This window comes from Vigna unguiculata, chromosome 3 (assembly GCF_004118075.2).
Source record: "Vigna unguiculata cultivar IT97K-499-35 chromosome 3, ASM411807v1, whole genome shotgun sequence".
Lineage (NCBI taxonomy): Eukaryota > Viridiplantae > Streptophyta > Magnoliopsida > Fabales > Fabaceae > Vigna > Vigna unguiculata.
The window spans coordinates 64,648,971-64,667,570 of record NC_040281.1 but is presented as its reverse complement, the minus strand read 5'-3'; the positions used below and the strand labels follow the sequence as shown (position 1 = coordinate 64,667,570).

The following is an 18,600-nucleotide window of genomic DNA, read 5'->3' as shown; positions in this document are numbered from 1 at the left end:
CAGTGCTTTCCTTGTCTTACTCATTAATTACTTCTATGCATTTACTAGGGTAAATAGCTTCCGTAGATATTATACAAGAGTTAGTTGTAGTAGTTGGTCAAATCTATTAACTAACTTAAAAGTATAAGCATTCAAATTTAAAGGTATTTAAGTTATAATTAATACACAACAATCAGACCTCATATCTAATTTAAACGAGAGATCTTCAACTATTATTAAAATACTTTAGGCTTAATTTTAGAAACAAATTGTAATTTTCTACGATTTTGCTTAGTTCTTTTACTACAGACAAAATATTCACTTGAAGATAATTGTAAAAAAAATCACATTTTTACGAAAATTGATATTTTATTTATATCGTACTTTTCTTTAGGTGAGTTAAGTCAAGGTCAACAAACGCTACATAGCATAAATCGAAGGGGATGAAAATAACAATATTACTTTTCGCTAGGTGTGTTCAACATGGTATACCTTTTTAATTTGTCATGAGACATACGTAAGTGAGTTTGTAAACGACTCCCTCACAACAATAAAACTACAAATATTTTTTATTTCTAATTCATATATAAAGTTACTATTTATGAATAAATATTAATTTTATTTTTTAACATTAAAAAATTATTATAATATATTTTTAATGTCATTTTATTTATTTTATAGTAATTATAATAATTGTATTAATATCAATTCAACCTTATTCAACTACTATATATTAAATTACTGAATTTTGAATCAGTACCCTAACTAATTTTATATCAGGTGATTTTAAAAAATAAATTTCAAACAAAATAATATAAAGTATTTGTAAATAACTAACTTTTGTAAAAAAAAAAAAAACTGCGTAACTATATTTAATAAATCTAAATTTGGTTTATCCTAAAATGAAGAAAATAAAAAAAATATTATAAATTATAAACTAATTTAAGTATTGACTGACAGTATTAAAAATGTTTAATATTATCATCTCATAACAAATTATCAGTAAAGAAAAATGATAGTGATATAGGAAGGTATAACCTGTTTGCATTTTTTTAATTGCAGTCACGACTTGAAAGATAAACAGCTGTGTCTACTAGGAATTCTCATCTCCATTGACATGTAACGCTGGTGCTTTGAAAACAAAAATGGCGACAACATATTTTAGTGTTTGAAATGGATTTCTTATAAAAGTGAGTCATTTTGACTTCTTAGATCAGTTTATTAATTAATTATATGACAGAGTCAGTTTAGTTTATTAATGATTTGACTTATTTTTATTTATTTTTAACTTTTATATAAATTCTAAAATTTTATATCTTTTAAAAATAAATTTTTAATAATTTGATTAAAAACATTTTAAATAAAAAAATTATTAAAATTTTGATATTTTAAAACTTAATATTTTATATTTTATTATTACATTTTATTATAAAATTTACAATAATAAAATTTAATTAAAAATATTTTAAATAAAATTTTATAAAAATTTTGATATTTTAAATCTGCAATGTAATTAATTAGTAAACTAATCTATCTTTGTAATAAATAAATCAAAGCGACCCAATTTTGTACAAAAACTAGTCAAATCATTAGTAAACTGACCATACTATTATAATTAATTAGTAAATTGACCAATTTTTGTAATAAATGGGTCAAAGCCACCCACTTTTATAAAAGAACTATTAGAAATAGTTTAAAGTGTTAGTCAAAGTTTTATATTAGTTAGAAAAAACAAAGTGAAATATTATATAAGAATAAAGACCTATAATATTATTGTCTTAAAGTTTTGAGATTAAAAAGTGGTGTCAATGGCTTATATGTATAAAAATATTGTCATATATATATATATATATATATATATATATATATATATATATATATATATATATACTCAATCTCTATAATCTTATAACTCATACCAAATCATATGAAACATAACCTAACAGTGGTATCAGAATCCTTTAGAGTAACTGACAGTAAAATCAAAAGGGGTCATAAGACACCTGAGGACAAATATACCATATGAAAAAAAAGAAAAAAAAAACTCACTCCTGAGGAAAGATTGTTGGAAAGTAAAATACTATATAAATGTAAAGACTCATAACATCATTGTCTTAAGGTTTTGAAATTAAAAGATAGTGTCAAATGCTTTATATGTGTAAGACTAATGTCATATATATATATATATATATATATATATATATAACCACAATAACCTATATGAAAATAGACATATGAACCCAACACCTAGGAATGAACTTAGTTAATTATAAAATTAATTTGTTAGATGAATTTTACGTAATAATAAAATGTATTAAACAAAATTAAAAAATCTAATAACTCCAAAATCTTAAAATAATAAATTGTTTTATTCTTTCTCTTTATATATCATCTCCCTCATTTATATTTTTGTATTACTTCTTATTCATATTTGAATTCTTCTTATTTCCCCCTACGCGCGGCTTGGGATGCAGAATGCGCAGCAAAAGAAGTAATGATAAGAGGACAGGAATTAACATTTAAAGATACCAAAAGTGAAAAAAAGCAAAAGGAGGAGACTGTGTAAAGCAACAGTTGCAGATATTATTCTGTACTAATTCGATGTAAATTTCTTGACCTGAGCACTTTTGGTTCAGAAACCATCAAGTTGTTGGTGCTGCATACATAGTCTGTGATGGGTTCGCGTCTTACCTTCAACCAAAAACCGATGTTATTACTACTACTCCTTCACTCATTGTTCACCCTCACAAGGTCTCAATCCACCACATGCAGAACTTCTTGTGGCCACATTCCCATCGAATACCCTTTTGGCATTGACGACGGGTGTGGAAGCCCCTACTACAGATACATTCTGGTGTGTTCCGAGTCGGAAAAGCTCGAAGTCAGAACCCCTTCTGGGAGATACCTTGTTCACAACGTTAGCTATGCTGATCCGCACATTCTGGTCACTGATCCATTCATGTGGAACTGTGAAGATGGTGAAAACTATCGCCCCACAAGGCCTTTCAGTTTGGACACCAGCACACGCTTCAAGCTTTCCCCTCAGAACGAGTACCTCTTCTTCAATTGCAGTGAGGATCACGTCATCGTTAAGCCAAAGACAATCTTCTGCGAGCGTTTTCCTGAACGCTGTGATTCTTCCTGTGACAGTGGCAGCTACCTTTGCAGGCACATGCCGGGGTGTTCCTTCGCTATGAGTGGAAGTTCTTGCTGCTCTTATTCTCCGAGAGCAACTGAGTCTTTGAGGCTCATGCTCAAGTATTGTACTAGTTATACAAGTGTTCATTGGAGAAACGTTGGGGCTCCTCAGCCTTATGATCAAATTCCTGAATATGGAATCAGAATTGATTTTGATATCCCTGTAACTACACGCTGCCTTCAGTGCCAGGATCCTTCCAAAGGAGGTGGAACTTGCGGATTTGACACTGAGACACAGGGTTTCATGTGCCTATGCAAACAAGGAAACTCCACTTCTCATTGTAAAGGTATGTATGTTTAACAATGATCATTTCTTGAAGTTTATTTTCTATCCACTCTCGGTGTGATCAGAAATTCTTGTAGAAATCGAGAAGTTTATCATAAGATTTTCATACTACATAAACTGTTTGTTTACTTCAGTCACCATTAAGAAGGTTTGCATTTTGAGATTAGCTGAAAAAGTAAAATTGACTGGTTATTGTTTGACTTGGCAGATTATGATGCTGCACGTCATAGTAAAAGGGTTAATGTGATTGCAGGTGATTAAAATAAATAAAGTTAATGGAATAATATAGTTTTTGAAGTGGAAAATTGGGCTCATGTTTGTGGATATGTGTGTTCGAATGTTGTCTGCAGGGACTGCTGCAGCTGTTTCGGCTGCAGGGGTATTTGGAGTTGGAGCTGGTATTTGGTACTTGAAGAAAGTGAGAGCTAAAGCACCAGTAACATGTGGAGTTCAAAGCAACGAGAATAGGCTTTTCTAAACAGAACCAAATAACGTGAACTGCATAATCAAGGACTGTCTCTTCCTTTTGTTACTTTTTTCCCCTTAGCTATTAAGGCTACTTATTTATACAACATTACATAGGCCTTTTTTGCTGGCATCTTTATATGATGTTGGGTTGTATTTTATATCAACTTCATTGAAAGAAAACGATATCGAGTTCATTGAATAATATTCCAAGTCATAATTTTTTTATTTGACACAGTTCTAAACCATACTAACATGCTCTCCCAACAGTACAATACATGGGGCCTGCATTGAGAGTTATTGCAGGCACCATGTATGCTGGAGCAGCAACAAAAGATTGAGTTGGTGAGTAATTTGGAGCACAGCTTCCAAATCCAGAGGGTACAAAATAAGCATCATTGAAAAACAAGTCCTTGGAAGACCTCCATTTCCAACTTTTCCAGTTCTCCTTCACTTCCCTCTTGGTAACCTGTTTTGCATTTGGGTCATTCGGTGCTACATAAAAATTCCCTTCACTTAAAATGGTTGGGTTAGCACTGCCGCCAATAGCATACATTTGCCACTCATCATATTTGTTGTTCACCACATGAGCATAACCAAATCTCACCCTGCATTTTCATCCACGCGAATAAGTGTTTATTATTTTCATAGAATATGCAAATTCAATCCATACAAAAATCAATCTCACCTTGGCATCCTCTCAGTTAGGCCACTAGCAAACTGGTTGAAGGCTATTGTCACTTTCATTATTTTATCCTTTGTGAATTGGTCACTGTGTCCTAGCAACATAACCTGCAGGTACGTTTATCAGTAATTATATTATTGCATGCACATGAACAAGAATCTGGTATAAGGCATCAGACAAAAAAGGAAGAAGTAGCTGTTTTGTTCAACTTACTTTGTCGTGCTGAGTAAAGTAATTGTTGGAGATGGTAATGGCGGTTGAGGCACGAATAACATCGATTAAGCCATCGGTGGAACGAGCCAGAAAACAGTGATCAATCCAAACATTGGTGGAATCAATTATGCTGATGGCATCTCCATCTGAGCCTAAACGATGGCCAACATGGTTCGGAGTGCTAATGCCAGGCTTGGCCGGTTCGCAATCATGGATGCTAATGCCATGTATGATAACATGGCTAACATTTGATATTGTAATGCAGGGTCCATCAGCAATCTCCACTCTCGCTCCTCTTCCATCGATGGTCTTGTTGCTACTCATAATAAGCTCGTTTTTTAGTGTAATGACCATGTTTTTGTCAAAGATGATCCAGAGTGGCTCATTTTGGATTGCACCATAACGGAGTGTGCCTGGTTTTGGGTTTGCAGGGTCATCGGAGGGATCGGAGACACGGTATATTGCACCGTATTTGCCTCCTGTGGCGTCTTTGCCAAAGCCAACTGCACAATCAGCCAAAGCTTGGCGATTTGAGCTCCAATTTGGCTTGGCCCTCCAGCAAGAGTCTATCACGTTGAGCAATGGTTTCTTAGGAATATACTTTGAGGGAGTGTTGTTGTAGTAGTAGTTGTTCTCTGTTGAATGAGCAATGACAATGGTTGAAGCAAGGTGTAGCATGAAGCATGAAAGTAGGAGGGGTGTAGTTGACGTAGCCATGGTTTTGCGAATGCAACAATTTCACAGAATGGAATGGAATGAGGTGATTTAATAGGTGGGGAGAAGGTTATGCACACAATTTATGAGTTTGTCTTAGAAATGCATTTTTTGGTTTAGATAACAAAATTGTGGCTGCACAAGCTTGGCTTGGTTGACTTGCTAATTATAATCTTGTTATGATACATTTTTCATTTCATGTATGAATAGCATTACAATGTAATGCTTCAACGGACTCGGAAGTTCAATGCTCCTCACAAAGATAATTTATTTATCAAATATTTCAGAAACATCATTACGATTTCCTTACCATATTGAGAAGACAAATATGTCAAAAGCTGGTATGCTATCTCTTCAATGTTCTAATTCATTAGAGAACTTTGTATAACTCCAATAAAAAATAAATAAATCTTCTTATGGTTACATTTTTTTAGAATGATTATAATAAAATTATCTCTATAATATAGTTTACATGATAGGATAATAATCTAAAATTTATTATGTATCGTATTTCAATTTGGATAATGTATCTGTGTCTGACACATATATATGTTCAATACTTTAGAATAAGTTATCAATACTTAATACTTTTCAATGAAGTATCTAATTTATAAAGTCGTAGTAAATTTTGAAAAATGACCAATTTATATGTCAATTTATAAACTAAACATTATTGTCAACTAAAATAGTTCAAAAAATTGTAATTGATCCCTAAATTAATAACTAAAATAGTTTCTATTATAAATTGTTTTTAAATTGGTCAATAACATTAGTTACAAAGGTTTTGCCTACCATGGTCTCTAATTAGGAAATTGATCTATAACATATTTTTTGTTACAAATTACAATAGTTTTTTTATGGTAGTACTTTTATGATGACGATAATATATTTTTTATGTTGAAGACTTTAGTACATATGGTTTTAATTTGAGTTCACATAATAAAAATTATATATTTGTTATGTTTTTAATAATTAATGTACACCTTTTAATATTCATATATCGCATATCTATCATTTATCATATCCTATTATTTCTAAAATAAACGTATCAATATATTGAATACGTGTTGTATCCTATATACATATCCTATCCGAACATCATAATCTAAAACTATATTATTTTACCTCATCAAGGCATCAAGGCACGTGTTCTTTAATTTTTCTTTCTTTACTTAATATTTCTAAAACTTACATAATATATGGTTAAGATCGAGGGCTTATCACTAGACCAAAAACTATATAACTATAACCATTAGTGAGGCACAACTCTTTTTACTTAAGAGTATAATAGTTTAAGCGTTACGGTTTGATTGTGACTCGGTTCACTTGGTCTCTACCATAGGACAATTGATGGCACATGTATCATATATTAAGTATTAAAATTTCATAAACGAATTACAAAAGAAAATGAGCTTAATGAAAAGATTGTTTTACATGCATATATAAAACACTTAAAACAAGAGTAGCAGAAGTTATGAAGTTGTGGTCTCTGCTTTATTGTGATCATACATATATTCTGGTCGATAATCATATCTTACGCATAGCTGCACATTCCAAAGACACATGAACTCTCAGCATTGCACTTGTTGCCACATTTCCCACAATGTTTCTTGTTACTCTTAGGATTCACGCACTTACCTTCGCAGCATATCTTTCCATAGCCGCATTTCTTTCCACACTTCCCGCAGTTGGAACCATCTCTGGACAAGTTCACACATTTTTTCATGCAGCAATCTGATCCTACGCTACCTTTAATGTCACACACATTTGGGTATTTGTCACATGTCACCACCACCCTCTCAGAAAGGAATCTGTTTTTCACTTTTTTTGCTTCTTTTGCTGTCACAGAAATCGCCAAAGCCATTATTAGCATGGCCACCAGGAAGAGGGTCTTCAAGTGCTTCATTTTTGTGTGTTAGCAAAACAAGTTATATGCTCTGATAGATATACAAAGATGGTACAAGTATTTATAGACAAGTATGCATGTTCATGTCATGAAGTTGGTATATATAATATTATATTATATTTTTGCATTACTTGTTTTCTTGAAAAATTTCCATATACGTATTGATTGGTTAATGCGGTGGTCCAAATTTGTTAGGCTTGTTTGGCAACAATTTCGAACTTCATCCATACTGATGGGTTATATCTAATATATTTTCATATATATGGTTATGGTTATAGTTATGCGGTCAGTCATTCCGAACCATCAGTTCTGATACCACTGTTGGTTATATTTTTTTTCATATGTTTTGGTTATAGTCATGGTTATTGAGAGATTGTGGTTTTATATAGTTATATGACATTAGTTTTATACGTATAAGACCTTTTTCACACCACTTTTACACAAAAAACTTAAGACAATGTTGATATGAGTTTTTATTTTTATATAATGTTTAACTTTTTATTTTATCCAATATTGGACTTTGACTCACACTTGGACTATTCCCGACACATACAAATAAGTTGAAATCAAATGTAATTGAAACGCTAGTTTTTGCAGAAAGATTTGTAGTTTCTAATTAATCTCCATCGTCTTAATCAAAAACAGTATTGTTGTATAATTCTGCGTACGTAAACCAATAAACAGTTAGAGTGCCACCATTCAGTTCCAGTAGCCATAAAATTTTGACAATTCGATGTTGTAGAAGATGGCGGAAGTTGAATCTCAGAGTTGGCCATTGGGCAATAAAAAAAAATCGATTTTTATTAAAATGTTAATTCAAAATTGAAACCATTGGCAGAATAATAATCAACCCTTGTTGAAACTTAAAAAATAATGTTTTGCATGATATTTAATAGTGATTTTAGGAAAATATAACATCGACTCTTTGGGGAAATAATTTTATGAGGCTTACAGTACAATCCCGCGTTTGGCTTTCGTAAGTGATTTTCTAAACCAAACTTTGAAGTAGAGAGTATCATTAGGTTCTATAGTCAAACTTTTTAGGTGCCAATGTATATGGTTAATCAATGTTAATCAAATACAATGCAAGTTTCCTTTAATAAAAAATTGGGCAGGATTTAAAACTCGTTAGTCAAATACGTAAACAAGATTATGAAGCATGAAGGTTTTTTCTCAGTTTCAAATACATTTAATCAATATTGAAGCACACAATTGCAACATGACACTGTTATGCACAAACAGTTTCATTCAAGAAAGATTGTTAGTACATCAATATTCACATCATCCGTGAGAGAAACCTATACTATACACTCCTTTTTAACATTAATTAATATCTATAAGTTTTAGTTAGAAATTTCATTCTGTTAAACTAAACAATTAATGAAGCTTTGTACTAAATTAGATCCATGAGAATGATTTACTTGGCTTCTGTCATCAAAACATTTGGTATATAAAACACAAAATTATGCTGTATTTTTTATATAATTTTATTATCTAAATTTATTATTTTCTATCCAGTTATTATTGTATAAACATTAATCAATAAATTATATTATTTGTTAATCTCAATTATATTACACATAATTATTAATTCAATGAATCATAATTTTGGTTTTTTTCGAATCGTCCGTGTGATGGATTGGAAGTTTATGGATTATTGAGCGTAAATTATGGATCAGAACATTCACATGTGTGGATTGAAATGAAGTATCACTACCTATTCAGGATAAGGTAGTATCAAAAGAATGATAGTTTAAAGAGAAAATATTATATATAAATTTCGAAAATTTTCCGAATATATATATATATATATATATATATATATATATATATATATATATATATATATATATATATATATATATAAAGAAACAATATGTATTTTATAAAATAAATTATAAATTGAAGAGTGGATTTTGTGACGTCCCATTTTAATAGATTAAACTACTAAATAAAATATCACACCGTTATAATAACGAGAAACATTCAGATGAACATACAATGTAGGGGAGATAACTATTACAGTCATCCAGAAAATACTGCGAAAACGGATTTAGGCATGCCACCATACCATAAACAGAAACAAATCTAAAGTTTAACAGTTGGGCAAAAGAAATGCTCTAAGAGCATGGTATTACAAGGCACTAGGGCCATGGAACTTCTTCGAAAGCCACCTCAACGGGCCCACTAGGCTGCACTGCTACCACCATCAGGCCTACCTCCAGAAGTATTCCCATCTGCTCCCACCAACGGTGATCATCGCAAAAGAGAAGACACAACGGAAACATACATAAAGTGCAAGGGTAAGCTAGTGTAACTTGAAACTTATCATATTGTAAAGGGATAAGTGCATAAACATTCACAGGCATACAACACAGAGACATACAAGTCATGTTATGGCAAACAAGCAAGACACTATGACTCTATTATCCGGATACATATACTAAGATCGGATTCACTGGACGCTTGCACTTGTGGTGGCCTCTACTGCTCTGCAGAGCCATTGCCAATGGGTTTCACCCTACCACACACAAGGTTAGCCTTTAAACGTCTAAGGCCATTATCCTGCCAAAGACTAGGGCCTCCCGCTACTCTCACCACTTGGGTCAGTTTGCTCTACTTGAGACTCACTGACCCTTTAGAGTTTCGGGATGCAATCCTTACTTGAATCCTTATCTTAATATATACACTACACGCCACCATAAAGTCTCCCCACGAGACTCATGGAATTATGCCTATTTCACACCAACCTCATGGCTCATATCACATAACCACCACTTGCAACCTCAACATTTATTTCTCATGCTCATTATCAACCATCCAAACACAACTTCATACATTACTCATGCTATCATTCATCTCATACTTTATAAATGCATACCAAGACATACATATATCACAAAATAGTATTCATCCCAAATAAATGTGTGCCAAAATTTAAGTACCTGCAATTCCATACAATCAAGCATAATCCACAACCATAACTCTTACACCAAAATTCCAAAGAAAATTTATTATCATAAAACCAAAATCATTGCAGTAATGCGTGACACATTTCTCAAGCTACAGATATCTAATTGACGATCCAACCGGTCAAACCATAAAATAGCATGTTGTGAACCAAATGTCAAAATTTGAGCTCAATCCAACGGTTAATGAGTCAGAAAATTCAATTTTTCTAAAACTGCGCATATCAGAAAAATACCCAGTCGCCCAGCGAGTCAAGGAACTCGCCCAGCGACTGTGCGACGCATCAGAATACGAAAAAAGACGTCAAACATCACAGTTTCATGAATATTTGAACCCCTAACTCAGAAATATACCAAAACTAACATTTTCCAATCATTTAAGCATAAAACATAAACGAAAACAAACCACATATTTCAAAAACGCGAAAAGAACCTAGCTTCCCTTACCTCGAGTAAACGGAGCTGAGGGAAAAAGGGCACACAAAGAGAGAACGGAGCAGCTATAAAGAACTGTAAACATCGTAGATCAAACGTAGGACGAGATTAGGGGCAGAACCAACTTAAGACCAACTTAGTGCATTAAAAGGGACAACGAAAGAGCTTGAGTTTCGATCTGTACTTACAAGGAAGCGGTTCGATTCACTTTGAGGGGAAACGGACTTTGCCCTAGCAGAGCTCCTGCTTTTCTTAGAGAAGTTGAGAGGGGAAGGCTGCCTTTCTGAAACAGAGATGAAGTGAAACTGTGAGGGGCTGTTAGGGTAGGGTGTCCTACTGAAGGGCTGGCCTTGGGCCTCCGAAAAGGCCAGGCCCAAACTCTATATACTGAAAAAGGGGCTTACAACATCTCCCCAACAACAAAAATTTTTCGTCCTCGAAAAAATTAGACTTACCAGAACAGATGTGGGTATGAACTCCTCATGTCCTCCTCAAGCTCCCAAGTACAGTCACCTGTCCTCCGGTCCCAGATGACCTTCACGAGACTAGTGGCTCTTCCTTTGCGCTCCTTAACTTGGCGATCCTCTATAGCCACGGGCTGTACCACTACCTGGAGATTCTCCCTGACTTCCACCTCCTCCGCCTCTAACACATGTGATGGATCAAACACGTACTTCCGTAGCTGTGAAACATGAAAGACTGGGTGTAGATTAGCCAACTGGGGTGGCAATGCAACCTCATAAGCCACGGGCCCTATCCTCCTCAAGATCTGATACGGACCCAAGAACTTAGGTGACAACTTCCTTGAGCGGATAGCCCTCCCCACACCAGTGGTTCGGGTCACCCTCAAGAACACGTGCTCCCCAGCCTCAAACTCTAAGGGTCTCCTTCTTCGGTCTGCATATGCCTTCTGCCTACTCTGAGATGCTTGCAACCTGTCTCTCACCAACTGCACCTTCTCTGTGGTTTGTTGCAACAACTCTGGTCCAACCAAAACTGACTCACCGTCCTGGTACCAACACAAGGGAGTCCTACATCTCCTCCCATACAAAGCCTCATAAGGCGCCATCCCTATACTTGCTTGGTAACTGTTGTTGTAGGTGAACTCCACCAGCGGTAACACTTCATCCCAACTGCCAAGGTGGTCCAAGATACATGTCCTCAACATGTCCTCCAAGGACTGAATTACCCTCTCTGACTGGCCATCCGTCTGAGGAAGATAAGCAGAACTCATCCTCAACTTGCTACCCATCGCCTCCTGCAGTGCCTGCCAGAACCTGGAAGTGAATCGGGGGTCTCTGTCAGACACTATGCTACTAGGCACTCCATGAAGTCTCACTATCTCTCGGATGTAAAGCTGGGCCAACTTGGTCATAGACATCCTGAGATTCACGGCCAAAAAGTGAGCACTCTTCGTCAAACGATCCACCACTACCCATATAGCATCATGTCCTCTCACGGTGCGAGGCAAGTGGGTAACAAAATCCATGGCTATGCTATCCCACTTCCACACCGGAATATCTAGGGGTTGAAGCGTTCCACCGGGCTTCTGATGCTCCACCTTAGCCTTTTGACAAGTCAAACAGGCCGATACAAACTGTGCAACCTCCTTTTTCATGCCCTGCCACCAAAAGTTCTCTTTGAGGTCCTGGTACATCTTAGTCATGCCAGGGTGCAGACTAAGACGACTCTTGTGTCCCTCCTCAAGGATCAACTTCCTCAACTCAACATCTTCTGATACACAAACTCTGCCTCTGAACCTCAACACACCAACACTGCCCAAGGCAAACTCCTTGGCCTGATCCGTCCCCAGTAGCTCTTTTACCTTCTGTAGACTAACATCCCTTGCTTGTCTTTCTCTGATTAAGCCCAAGAAGTCACTAGATATAACTAAGGTGCTACACCTAATGAATTCCGGCTCCAACTCAAACTGTAGCTTCATGTCCCTGAAACTCTCAAGCAACTCTAACTCTTTCATCATCAAGTGTGCCACATGCACTGCCTTCCTACTCAGTGCGTCTGCCACCACATTCGCCTTCCCTGGATGATAGAGAAGCTCGAAGTCGTAATCCTTTAAAAACTCTATCCACCGCCTCTGCCTCATATTTAACTCTTTCTGATCGAAGAGGTACTTCAAACTCTTGTGGTCACTAAACACACGAAACTGTGCACCATACAAGTAGTGTCTCCATATCTTCAAAGCAAAAACCACCGCTGCTAACTCTAGGTCATGAGTGGGGTAGTTCTTCTCATGAACCTTCAACTGCCTTGAAGCAAAAGCCACCACCTTCCTCTCTTGCATCAAGACACACCCAAGGCCCTGATGAGAGGCATCACAATAAACCTCAAAGGGTTTACTCACATCTGGGATTACCAACACTGGAGCATTCGTCAGCCTCTGCTTAAGCTCCCTGAAGCTCTTTTCACATCTATCAGTCCATGCAAACGGTTGATCCTTTCGGGTTAACTGTGTCAAGGGTGCTACTATCTTGGAGAACCCCTCTATAAATCTCCTGTAGTAGCCAGCCAAACCCACGAAGCTCCGAATCTCAGTCACTGATTTGGGACACTCCCACTGTATCACGGCCTCTACCTTAGCTGGATCCACAGTTATACCCTGAGCTGATATCACGTGCCCCAAAAACTGCACCTCTCTCATCCAGAAGTCGCACTTCGACAACTTGGCAAACAGTTGTTTCTCCCGCAAGATACCAAGCACTATCCTCAGATGCTCGGCATGTTCCTCATGCGTCCTGGAGTAGATGAGAATGTCGTCTATGAAGACCACGACAAACTTATCTAAAAACGGACGGAAGATCCGGTTCATGTAATCCATGAACAAAGCTGGAGCATTAGTCACACCGAATGGCATGACAACATACTCATAGTGCCCATATCTGGATCTGAAAGCAGTCTTCTCAACATCTTCTGCCTTCACCAAAATCTGATGATAACCTGACCGGAGATCAATCTTGGAGAACACCGACGCCCCATGTAGCTGGTCCATCAAATCATCTATTCTCGGCAAGGGGTACTTATTCTTGATAGTCAGCTTGTTCAGCTGCCTATAGTCCACACACAACCTTGAGCCACCGTCCTTCTTCTTCACAAGCAAAACAGGCGCTCCCCACGGCGAAGCACTCGGCCGTATAAACCGTTTCTCAAGCAATTCCTCTATCTGCTTCTTTAACTCTACTAACTCTGCTGGGGCCATGCGGTAAGGAGCTATCGATACAGGTCCGGCTCCTGGTACCAAGTCTATGGAGAACTCCACTTCTCTTCTTGGGGGCAAACCCGGTACCTCTTTGGGGAACACATCCTCAAAGTCCCTGACCACTGGTATCGCGGTGATCTTCTCCTCCTTCTCGACTTCTATCCTGGCAAAGACCATATAACACTGCGCGCCGCTCTGAATTTCCTTCATTACCCCATGAAAAGACAACAACTCGGGCTCCTCTGAGTTGGAGAACAACAGCTTCTTCTCTCGATAGTCTATGAGAACACGGTTGGCAGAGAGCCAATCCATTCCCAAGATCACATCTAGTCCTTGCAGAGGGAGACATATGAGGTTGACTTTGTATACGCGTCCCTCTACCTCAACTGGACATCTAGCACACACCGAAGAAGTCCTAACCAACCCAGATGCCGGAGTAGATACCACGAGATCAAACTGTAGCTCACACACCGGCAGACTCAACTCCCGCACACAAGACTCTGACACAAAAGAGTGTGTCGCCCCGGAATCAAAAAGCACACAACAAGACTTGCCAGATATTACACAACAACCAATAACAAGGTTACCTGAACCTGCTGCCTCTGACCCGGTCATCGCAAAGACCCTGCCTGTAGCCTGAGGCCTGCTGCCTCCTCCTCTCTGCTGAGTCTGGCCTGAACTCTGACTCGGAGTGTGTGGTGAAGGTCGTGCAACTGTCCTCCTCAGAGTGGGGCAATCCCTACCAAAGTGGCCCTCTCTGCCACAATGGTTGCACCTGCGGAAACCTGATAGCTGCGGACAGAAATTCTTCCCATGCGGCCCTCCGCAATGATAGCACTGAATCCTGCTGGGCGGGGAAGAAAAGCCTCTAGACCCCTGTGGCTGTGGATGAGGCCTAGCATAAGGCTTCCTCTTCTCTTCAACCCTCGGCCTGGACCCAGATGGTCCACTGACTCTGTTGTGGCTGTTGCTGAGCTTCCACCTCTACCTTCATTCGCTCAATGACCCTGGCCTTTTCCACCAAGGCCGCAAAGTCCTTAATGGACAATGGAGCTATCATCAGGCGGATATCTCCTCTGAGACCATTCTCAAACTTCCTGCAACGCCACTCCTCATCGAGCGGCATGGTGTAAAAACGCCCCAGATGCTTGAACCTCTCGGCGTACTCAGCTACTGACTTGTTCCCCTGCGTCAGCTGGAGGAACTCAACCTCCTTAGCGTACCTCACGCTATCAGGGAAGTACTCTGAAAGAAACCTCCTCTTGAAGGCTTCCCATGTGATATCCTCATGCTTCTCTTCCACCACCAGCTTCATGCTAGCCCACCAATGCTCAGCCTCTCCAGTGAGCATGTAGACAGTGAAAGCCAGTCTGCTCTCATCGGGGCACCTCTTGGCATCAAAGATGCGCTCCATATCTTTCATCCATTGGTCCGCCTGATCGGGACTCTTCTTGCCATCAAACTTGGTAGGTTGGTGCTTCAAAAAGTCTTCCAAACTCCATTCAGGGGGTGGAGGTTGGGGATGAGGACCATACATCTGAGCACCAGCAGCATTCTCCCCTAACTGACGGAGAGCATCCACGTGCTGCCTCTGAGCATCCTCTGCAGCCTGCCTAGCAGCTTCCATCTGCTGCATCATGAAGTTCTGCTGCTCGAGAGAGGCTTCCTGGCGCTGCATCGCCACCTCATGCTGTTGCATCATGGCATTGCTTTGCTGAGTCAAAGCCGCAGCCATGGCCTCGATCGCCCTGGCCAGATCTTGTCCGTCGCCTTGAGGGGGTGGAGTAGGAGCGATACGCGGGGGTGCCATATCACTGGACACACAGAAAGCACCATCAGAACTTGGTTAGATTGGAAACTCATCGAAACATGACAGGAAGACACAACGAAAGCTAAGCAAACACATAGCCCACAGACACTTAGGAACCAGGCTCTGATACCATAAAAGTGTGACGTCCCATTTTAATAGATTAAACTACTAAATAAAATATCACACAGTTATAATAACGAGAAGCATTCAGATGAACATACAATGTAGGGGAGATAACTATTACAGTCATCCAGAAAATACTGCGAAAACGGATTTAGGCATGCCACCATACCATAAACAGAAACAAATCTAAAGTTTAACAGTTGGGCAAAAGAAATGCTTTAAGAGCATGGTATTGCAAGGCACTAGGGCCATGGAACTTCTTCGAAAGCCACCTCAACGGGCCCACTAGGCTGCACTGCTACCACCATCAGGCCTACCTCCAGAAGTATTCCCATCTGCTCCCACCAACGGTGATCATCGCAAAAGAGAAGACACAACGGAAACATACATAAAGTGCAAGGGTAAGCTAGTGTAACTTGAAACTTATCATATTGTAAAGGGATAAGTGCATAAACATTCACAGGCATACAACACAGAGACATACAAGTCATGTTATGGCAAACAAGCAAGACACTATGACTCTATTATCCGGATACATATACTAAGATCGGATTCACTGGACGCTTGCACTTGTGGTGGCCTCTACTGCTCTGCAGAGCCATTGCCAATGGGTTTCACCCTACCACACACAAGGTTAGCCTTTAAACGTCTAAGGCCATTATCCTGCCAAAGACTAGGGCCTCCCGCTACTCTCACCACTTGGGTCAGTTTGCTCTACTTGAGACTCACTGACCCTTTAGAGTTTCGGGATGCAATCCTTACTTGAATCCTTATCTTAATATATACACTACACGCCACCATAAAGTCTCCCCACGAGACTCATGGAATTATGCCTATTTCACACCAACCTCATGGCTCATATCACATAACCACCACTTGCAACCTCAACATTTATTTCTCATGCTCATTATCAACCATCCAAACACAACTTCATACATTACTCATGCTATCATTCATCTCATACTTTATAAATGCATACCAAGACATACATATATCACAAAATAGTATTCATCCCAAATAAATGTGTGCCAAAATTTAAGTACCTGCAATTCCATACAATCAAGCATAATCCACAACCATAACTCTTACACCAAAATTCCAAAGAAAATTTATTATCATAAAACCAAAATCATTGCAGTAATGCGTGACACATTTCTCAAGCTACAGATATCTAATTGACGATCCAACCGGTCAAACCATAAAATAGCATGTTGTGAACCAAATGTCAAAATTTGAGCTCAATCCAACGGTTAATGAGTCAGAAAATTCAATTTTTCTAAAACTGCGCATATCAGAAAAATACCCAGTCGCCCAGCGAGTCAAGGAACTCGCCCAGCGACTGTGCGACGCATCAGAATACGAAAAAAGACGTCAAACATCACAGTTTCATGAATATTTGAACCCCTAACTCAGAAATATACCAAAACTAACATTTTCCAATCATTTAAGCATAAAACATAAACGAAAACAAACCACATATTTCAAAAACGCGAAAAGAACCTAGCTTCCCTTACCTCGAGTAAACGGAGCTGAGGGAAAAAGGGCACACAAAGAGAGAACGGAGCAGCTATAAGGAACTGTAAACATCGTAGATCAAACGTAGGACGAGATTAGGGGCAGAACCAACTTAAGACCAACTTAGTGCATTAAAAGGGACAACGAAAGAGCTTGAGTTTCGATCTGTACTTACAAGGAAGCGGTTCGATTCACTTTGAGGGGAAACGGACTTTGCCCTAGCAGAGCTCCTGCTTTTCTTAGAGAAGTTGAGAGGGGAAGGCTGCCTTTCTGAAACAGAGATGAAGTGAAACTGTGAGGGACTGTTAGGGTAGGGTGTCCTACTGAAGGGCTGGCCTTGGGCCTCCGAAAAGGCCAGGCCCAAACTCTATATACTGAAAAAGGGGCTTACAAATTTAAATCCCATAAAATATGTATTTTATGAAACCATCCTTAATTAACTTTCCCTGCATTAGACGTAAATGAATAATTTAACTACTGATAAAAATATATATTTTATGAAATTTGTTAAGACTTAAGTGAGTCCCATAAGATATAAAAATATATTTAACATATTTTGTGAAACTTGCTTACAAAAATGAAAGATAAAATTAAATTTTATATTAAATAAAAATACTAAATAATATATAAGAAAAAAATTACAAATTCACTATGTTTAAATTTCTATTAAAAATTAATGTAATATTCTTAATGTCAAAATAAATTTTCTTAGTACAACTCTGAGAATTAAGATCCACCAAAACTAACATATTAAATTCATTTTATGACACGTCTGTGAAAGCCATGCTGGAATGAAAGTGGCATGTTAACCTATCAAAGAATTGTCTCCTTTGGTAATTAAATTAGTTGTACAGTTTACCATTTCTTTTTCAAAAGAAAAATTGGTATAAATTATTGGTTGTGGTGGGAGCAAGCTTTAATATAACTGCATTTTGGTGGGACAGTGTTATGAGACAAGGGAAGATGAGATGCAACTGAGACTCCTATTTTTTACCTGTTACGGTCTTATTCGTGAATATCCACAGATACAACAAATTTTACCATCTCTACTTTGAATCCTTACTTACAAAGCAATTAATTGAGTGCAC

The 18,600-nt window shown here is 37.8% G+C and overlaps 4 protein-coding genes across 5 annotated transcripts; 1 reads left to right on the top strand and 3 right to left on the bottom strand.

The window, feature by feature from the left end:
- Positions 1–2,584: 2,584 nt before the first annotated feature.
- On the top strand, positions 2,585–4,136 carry LOC114179461 (wall-associated receptor kinase 2-like). 2 transcript variants are annotated; one of them, XM_028065809.1, is made up of 3 exons: positions 2,585–3,464; positions 3,672–3,716; positions 3,814–4,136. In XM_028065809.1, the coding sequence occupies exons 1-3, from the start codon at positions 2,654–2,656 to the stop codon at positions 3,939–3,941; spliced, it is 984 nt and encodes a 327-aa protein (XP_027921610.1). In that variant the 5' UTR covers positions 2,585–2,653; the 3' UTR covers positions 3,942–4,136. The 2 variants fall into 2 exon arrangements, with proteins under 2 accessions (XP_027921610.1, XP_027921611.1); XM_028065810.1 differs by lacking the exon at positions 3,672–3,716.
- A 42-nt stretch (positions 4,137–4,178) lies between these two features.
- On the bottom strand, positions 4,179–5,598 carry LOC114179916 (putative pectate lyase 2). The gene is made up of 3 exons (XM_028066420.1): positions 4,827–5,598; positions 4,617–4,720; positions 4,179–4,536 (listed from the first exon to the last, which is right to left on the bottom strand). Exons 1-3 carry the CDS (start codon positions 5,541–5,543, stop codon positions 4,179–4,181), a joined length of 1,179 nt encoding a protein of 392 aa, XP_027922221.1. The 5' UTR covers positions 5,544–5,598.
- A 1,350-nt stretch (positions 5,599–6,948) lies between these two features.
- LOC114179834 (stigma-specific STIG1-like protein 1) lies at positions 6,949–7,492 on the bottom strand. Its single transcript, XM_028066303.1, has one exon. The coding sequence runs from the start codon at positions 7,444–7,446 to the stop codon at positions 7,075–7,077; it is 372 nt and encodes a 123-aa protein (XP_027922104.1). The 5' UTR covers positions 7,447–7,492; the 3' UTR covers positions 6,949–7,074.
- A 1,878-nt stretch (positions 7,493–9,370) lies between these two features.
- LOC114175831 lies at positions 9,371–17,878 on the bottom strand. The gene is made up of 4 exons (XM_028060647.1): positions 17,688–17,878; positions 17,512–17,574; positions 14,652–15,878; positions 9,371–9,683 (listed from the first exon to the last, which is right to left on the bottom strand). Exon 3 carries the CDS (start codon positions 15,872–15,874, stop codon positions 14,984–14,986), a length of 891 nt encoding a protein of 296 aa, XP_027916448.1. The 5' UTR covers positions 15,875–15,878; positions 17,512–17,574; positions 17,688–17,878; the 3' UTR covers positions 9,371–9,683; positions 14,652–14,983.
- Positions 17,879–18,600: the final 722 nt, after the last annotated feature.